General features: G+C 40.4%; 1 protein-coding gene across 1 annotated transcript in view; it reads right to left on the bottom strand.

Annotated features, from left to right (window-relative positions):
- Nucleotides 1-6: 6 nt before the first annotated feature.
- RCAN3 (RCAN family member 3) overlaps nt 7-7,211 on the bottom strand; it is a 35,826-nt gene continuing 28,621 nt past the window's right edge. Inside the window, exons 3-5 of the mRNA XM_003799766.3 lie at nt 6,726-6,899; nt 5,516-5,687; nt 7-3,818 (exon numbers count right to left, since the gene is read on the bottom strand). Coding sequence (XP_003799814.1) covers nt 3,634-3,818; nt 5,516-5,687; nt 6,726-6,899 — 531 coding nt within the window. The 3' untranslated portion in view covers nt 7-3,633. The remainder of the gene's footprint in view (nt 3,819-5,515; nt 5,688-6,725; nt 6,900-7,211) is intronic.

Here is a 7,211-nt window from a genome sequence, read left to right as displayed (position 1 = left end):
AGCGTTGATAAGTCTTACTCTTTACATTGACTTAACTTTTAACCCATGAGTTGCTATAATGTATACTACCCCAGCTAGAGGCAACTATTTCCCCCAAGTCTTTTGTTCCTTTATATTGTCACATGACTTATAAGTAATTTTTTTCTTTACTACAGGAAGATATAGATAAATGCAAATGTGCACAAAAGGAGCACACAGAGAGGAAGAGGGAAAGATGGCCAAGTTCACTGGTATGGCAGGTATGAGGGCTACAACTCCAGTGAATAGTGAACCTGACACACCACAGAATGTAGTCCATCTTCCACTGTTAATTATGTTTGAAATTTTCCGTTTTTAAAATAAATCTATGGTGTGTGAAAGAGTTTATATAAAAATACGAAACACAGATCAGTCTTCGATCTTGAACAGAACTCAATTTTACCAGTACTGTCGCTCCACTGGAGACTTTTATTTTCAAATCAGACTGGATTTCATTCTACTTCATTAGAGTTACAGCTTAAGTAAAACTATTAATGTTTTAATTTCATTAATATGAAAATCTGGGAAAGCCCACCAAAAAACGCCAACATAAATTGCTGGCTACCAAGATAAAATTATTTAGGCAGATTCCACCCTCAGTGGTTCGATAATTAAAAAATCACACAACATGGAACATCAACTTCATTAAAATTACTAAGTTACTATCCTCATCAAGCAAGATAGTTCTTATTTCTTTCTTATTCATTGTATCCCATCAGGAGAAAAAGAATCCCCCTACCACCTTTATTCCTTTTGACAGGGATTAGTATTCACTGTCCCTTTAAGAGTACAATGCAAGAAAAAGTAGGAAAAGCACCAGCCAGGAGTTGGGAACACCAATTCCGGTGTCTGGGCTGCCTTTCTGTGGGCTCTGAAATCAGTCCCATAACCTTAGTTTTCTAATCTATATAGCACAAGGATTAGACTACACAATCTTCACAGTCACCTTCAGCCCGGTTACTGAGCTTCTAAGAAAACCAAATCTTTTTACATTTTAAAAGACAGAATTAATGTGACTAGCACACAATAAAGACCGAATTCTTAAAAAATAAAAGCACTGTGCCTCACCTTCATCTCTTGGTATCTCTTCAGTTCAAACATCTCATAATTGACCACCATGCTCTATTTAAACTTTTGTGTTGAACTTGAAAGTTCCTCAGAGCTTTGATTTGGCTCTTCATTCTGGATAAGTATTCACGTACACAGCTTTGAAGAAGCAGAATGTGAAAACACTAGTTTGCTGTCCACCCGATGGTCAGTTCTCCAAGGGAGAGGTAAGGAAAGTGGCCTTACCCATTCCTGCCTCTGAGCACCTTAAACCCAGCAGATGCTCACTAGAATCCTTTTAAAATGGATTTATCTTGGGGTTTCATCAGGTGTGTATGTTGAAAAAAATATCTACAACATACGATCCAATGCAGTGCAGGTTCAGTCGACTACCCCTGCTGTTCTGCTTTTCCTATCCTTTGCATATGTTTTTTCTTATCACAAAACACCATTTTAAAAAAAGTGTTTTACATGTTAGGGATGAGCTATTCTTCAACCGGCAGGTAGAGAAGGAAAACCAAGTCAGATAACAAAACATCGTGGGTTCTGATCACTTAGAAAATTATGCTGAATAAGTATTACCTAAAGGGAAATACAAAAAATTCCCAACTGCTGATGATACATATGCTTCCTGAAATTTAGGGTCTCCCCTACAAACAAAAACAAGTAAAGTAGCCAGCACCCGGCTGTAACTGAATAGTGAACGTCGTAATCTTTGCACTTTTGGAACTTTTAAGTTTCCTAAACATTGTTTAAAAATTCAAATAAAATTTGGCTTTAAAAGAAAAACGGGTAAAATGCTGACTTCAGACTGCAAAGTGTATTTATTAAGTGGCTGTCGAAGTGACAAATGATAGTATAAATAAATTGATCATGGATGGAACTGCAAATTCAACTGAGTTTACATGAAGGCTTAGCAGTGATACAAAGATACAAATGGAAGAGTCTGTCACCTTGAGTTATTCAGACCAAGAAAAATGGAGAAAAACTTTTTTTTTTTTGCACAATATAGTTCAATGGCTCAGAAATAAATCTCACCATAAGAACTAAATCATAGTAACCTGTTACCAAAAATGTACAGATATCATGGCTTGAATGTCTGCGTTTTCTTGCTCTGTGGTGGCAGCCACAAGGGTTCATCAGTTCTTAAGCATGTTTTCAACTCCTTCACAAACCGGCCAGGGCGCTCCAGACAGTGGCCACACAAGGGAACAGCACAATGAGTAGAGACGAGCACAGACTCACCCGAAGCAAAGCATTCCGGGGCGAGATTCTTCTAGAAGAGGGACTTCAAAGTCTGAAGAGACCACAAGACCACAAAGAGTTACAAAGACACTGCTGCTGCTTCTACTTTAGGAGGTTCAAGTATGCATTCTGAAACACATGTGAGAAACAGTTCTGTTCTGGGAAAAATATAAACTGTAAAGCCAGGGTAAAAAATTTCATCAAAAAGAAAAGTATGACTAGACAGGTTTCTCCCTCATTCCCTAATTCATAGAAAAATAGTATGTGTGACTTTTCTTTCAAAGCAGGGTGGAAAATGTCTAAATGGACAATGTAAAAATGGTCTTCAGAAGACATCCAGGTAGAAGATCATTACCTTTTCCAATTTAAAGTCTATGCGTGACATATATAAACATATCTAGACCACAGAAAAACTTAAGAATAAGTGGTTGACAAACATTAAAAAAGAAAAGTAGGCTAAAAATTGGCAAGGGAAGACAGTTTGGTGTCCCAGGCCAGCACATGGTCACAAACAGCAAAGTGCAGCAGCCCTCTGAAATCAGTCAGGCCTACTGGTGACAGGGCCCGCCTCCGAAGCAGCAGCCCTTCCCGGGCAGACTATGCCTGAGGGGACGCTGCAATAGGAACCGTGGCCTGCTCGCCACCTTCCCCCACCTTCCCAGTAAGAGTGACAGGGAAGAGAACAGCATGCACACAGATCTGTGTCACCTGACTCTGGTCATTGAAGTGGGTTTGGCATTTCTTCCCCAAAGCTAATGAAACACTTGAGAAAAATGATTTCTATGAATTATTCTGTATTTCAGGTTTCTTTTTGTGCAAAATATTTCATGTATATTGCATAAACACCTTGGATCAATATACTAGTTAGAAGCTATTACACCAGTACAAAAACACCTACACTGGATTAGGAAAAATGCAAGACTACTTTTAAGTTTATGACAATGGTACAGTGCTGGGTGACTGCAGTTCCAGTTTTGGGGTGTCCCACATTTTGCAGAATCAGAGGAACTAACATTGCTCAGGGGAAGGGAAGCCATTTTCCTAATCTGCTACTGTTTGAAAATGGTCGAGAGTTGCCACATCTTAGGGGGCTGAACCATTAATTTAAAGTGCCATCAGAATATGCCTTAAAATTCTGAATGGTAAAATGTGCTGCTACTCTCTACCACCATGTCTGCAGGACAGGTGTGGAGAAAGGACCCTGAGCTGCACTCACTCCCAGTCTCACCCACGCTACCAGCAGCGTGATGTGTCAGCAGCAGGGACGCTGATCGCCATGGCCGAAACCCTCAAGGGCAGCTGCCCTGCCCCTCAGCCAAGGCCTCACAGCGCACAGTCGAAGGTCTGGGACTCATTCAGTGCTGCAGTCGGAGGGTCAGGGCGCCGTGTCTGGGTAATTTTCTGCTTGGGGTTTTTTGTCTCTTCTTCCTCTTCAGTTTCACTTTCACAGACATGCACCACCACACTAGGTGTCGACTCAGTTCCTGCGTGAAGTTCGTATTTCTCTCCTGTGGAGGCAAAACAAGTGAAGGACCATGGCCTCGCTTCCAGCAAAGAGATCGTTCTGTCTCTTAAAACTTCTTGCTCTACTCAGATTTTAATTGTCGCTATTTTTTAAATCTTTATTTATTTTGAGACAGAGTCTCACTATGTCATCCTTGGTACAGTGCTGTGGCATCACAGCTCACAACAACCTCAAACTCTTGGGCTTCAGTGATTCTCTTTCCTCGGCCTCCCAAGTAGCTGGGACTACAGTGCCTGCCCAATGCCCAGCTATTTTTTGTTGCAGCTGTCATTGTTGTTTAGCTGGCCCAGGCCAGGTTCGGTATATGTGGCTGGCGCCGTAACCACTGTGCTACAAGTCCAAACTAACACCAGGCTACTTTTTTTTTTTTTGTAGTTGTCATTGTTGTTTAGCAGGCCCAGGCCAGGTTTGAACCTGCAGCCCTGGTGTATGGGGCTGGCACCCTAACAGGGTTGAGCTACTGGTGCTGAGCCATATTTTTTAAATCTTTAAATCCTATGTCAGAGTATTTAATCTTGTGGTGGTGCTAGAGATTTGACATGTTAAAGACTCTTATAAAATTTTGTTATTTTAGTACTTGAAGTCTTGGGAGCTTAAAATGTAAATGCTAATTGCTGTTTTAGGAATAATACGAGTAAATCTGCTTAACTTCACAATGGTTTTAGTTTTCTCTTGGGGTATACTTGTAGGGATCCAGACAGCACTGGCGATCCTTTTATCACAGGACCTCAGAAATCCAAGATTCAGCTCTAATGCCTAAACATACCACTAAGCCACTTTCTGCTCAAAATGCCTCCTGTATCCCCTATAAGAGATGTAACACTATTATGGGTGGACAACTAGTCTGAACCAGAATGGCATTAGTTTCTTTTCTTTTCTTTTTTTTTTTTTTTGCAGTTTTTGGCTGGGGCTGGGTTTGAACCCACCACCTGTGGCATATGGGGCTGGTGCCCTACTCCTTTGAGCCACAGGCGCCGCCCATTAGTTTCTTATATTATTTTAAAGGGAAAGGAGAGGTAGAGGAAGTAAAAAGAAGGGATAGGAGAAAATTTTTAAAAAGTAACGAGAAAAATGAGGAAGGGATGATATATCAACACCAATTCTTTGAAATATATTCAAAGTAGTTATCAGTTGGGCACAGAGGCTCGTGCTTATAATCCTAGTACTCTGGAAGATGGCTTGAGGTGATCAGCCTGGACAACGGAGTGAGACCCAGTCTCTAAAAAATTTTTTTTAATTAGCTGGGCATGGTGGCACATGACTGTAATCCCAGCTACTTGAGAGGAGGACATGGGAGGACTGCTTGAGCCCAGGAGTCCAGCCCAGGTGACAGAGTGACACCCAATCTCTTTAAAAAAAACAAAACAAAAAACAAAAAACAAAAAGTTGTTGGATACTAGAATAAAAATTGCAGTTATATTTGTTATTATAAATATATCTTTTCATCCTTATAACCACACTGAATGGCAGATATTATGATTATCTATACTCTTAAGTAGAGGTGAAAAAACCAGGGTTCAGAAAATTGAGGCTAAGTAAATTCCTCAAGATTACAGAGCTGGCAAATGCCACAGCTGGAATTTGAACCCAGGCGTGTGTGACTATACCCTCTACCTTCTGTCACAATGCACACTGTCTGCAACAGCTGAGTTTCTTGGGGGAAAAACAGAAGTTTGTTACCTGGTCCCAGTTTGGAAACAGCACAGAGTAAGTCATAATTTATAACAGGCGTTGCATCTTCACTCTGCTTCCACCCCACTGGAGGCGAGGCTGGAGGGGAGATGAGGAACTGTTTGACAGGCTGGGGCGGCAGGAGATAGGACTTATCCCGAGCTTCACTAGACATCTGCACCTGCAGGGAACAAGATACTCAAAACCAGTTTGCAAACTGGGCTATCTTCCTTCATTCTCATCTCTAAGTTAACTGTTACCTCTTTTTGGAGAAAATTAAAAACTTCTCTTAAACAGTCTGTGGTCTCCAAGAGGGAGGACTTGGGTCTGTGTGATTCACTACTGAACACTTAGCACACAGTACAGTGGCTGTACACACTAGGTGCTCAATAAACAATAGCTGAATAAAAACATGAATGAATAGAGAAATGAACCGCAGTAGTTACTATACTTTGCTCTGGGAGAAGAGATTAGTCTACATCATCTTATTTTATCCTCCATCTCGAGGGATCCTGCCACATGTGCAAACATCTCTTTCATTTAGATTTCATTTGGGAATGTAACTAAGACCAAGGAGGGGAGAATTAAAAAAAAAAAAAAAAACAGTGCACTTCACACAAATAGAGATCTGATGTCTTTATTTTAATAGTTCTTTGGAGAAAAAAATGGTCAGCATCACATCAATGCAGGACTAGAACATAAACAGAGTTAGTTCTTAGAACCCACAGGATCCTCTACAATTGAGTCTAATGTGTCCTTTCTGTACAGTTCTATGCCACCTCCCTGGCCAATCCCTGGTCCAGTAGCCATTTTCCATGGGGCTCCTCATATGAATTACGAACACAAAAAATTATCTGAGAGGCTATTTTCTCAATTCTCCCAAGGATTTCAGGTACCCCTGCACGTATACCATTACTAGGTGCAGGAAAGAACTAGCCCGAGGCATCAGGGCTTAACCCACACACAACACTAGCTCAGCCAAGCTACTGAAAAGTGAATTAAGATGAAAAAATAAGTCTCAGTAAACCAAGTGAGAAGGGTAAATATGCTAACTAATAAAATTATATATCTATAAATAAAGGAAAAATATGTTTATATTATTTGCTGATTGGGATGATTCCTTCTAAAAACCTGATTATATAGAAAATGAAGAACTAGAAATACTTTTTGATGGAGAGAAACGAGTTTAGGGAACAGCATCCTCTGCCCTGTGAAGTACCTGTGCGAAATACAGCTTCAGCTTCTTCCCATTGAAGTCTGTCTCGTGGAGTTCTATTCGAGCTCTCGCTGCGGCTTCTGGTTTGCTGAAATTTATCCTGACTCTCCGAAAGCTTTTGAACAACTGAAAGGTAACTTGGTCATCGTAGATGGTAAAAAGTGCTTCAAACCTTTCCTACAAATTGAGGAGCAGCGGAGCAAAGAGAAAGGGGGGGAGGGGAGAAAAACCTTTAACAGAAGGAAATTTAAATCGTAATCTGAGTCATGGGTAGAACTCATTATGAGTTACCTTTTCTCCAAAAAAGCACTTTCCTTTCAGGAATACAAGAACAGGTATCCTGTAATTCCTATGCTAAATTTTGTAATTTGTAATTATTTTAAATATCATTAACTTTATTAAGTATCATAGACATCCAAAGGCTATAAAGTAAATCTGACGTATGAAAGAATGATACAGGCTCGGCGCCTATAGCTCAACCGGCTAAGG

Source organism: Otolemur garnettii, unplaced genomic scaffold (assembly GCF_000181295.1).
Source record: "Otolemur garnettii isolate 467f Iridium unplaced genomic scaffold, OtoGar3 scaffold00156, whole genome shotgun sequence".
NCBI lineage: Eukaryota > Metazoa > Chordata > Mammalia > Primates > Galagidae > Otolemur > Otolemur garnettii.
Note: the sequence above shows the minus strand (reverse complement) of the source record. Positions and strands in the feature narration are given on the sequence as shown.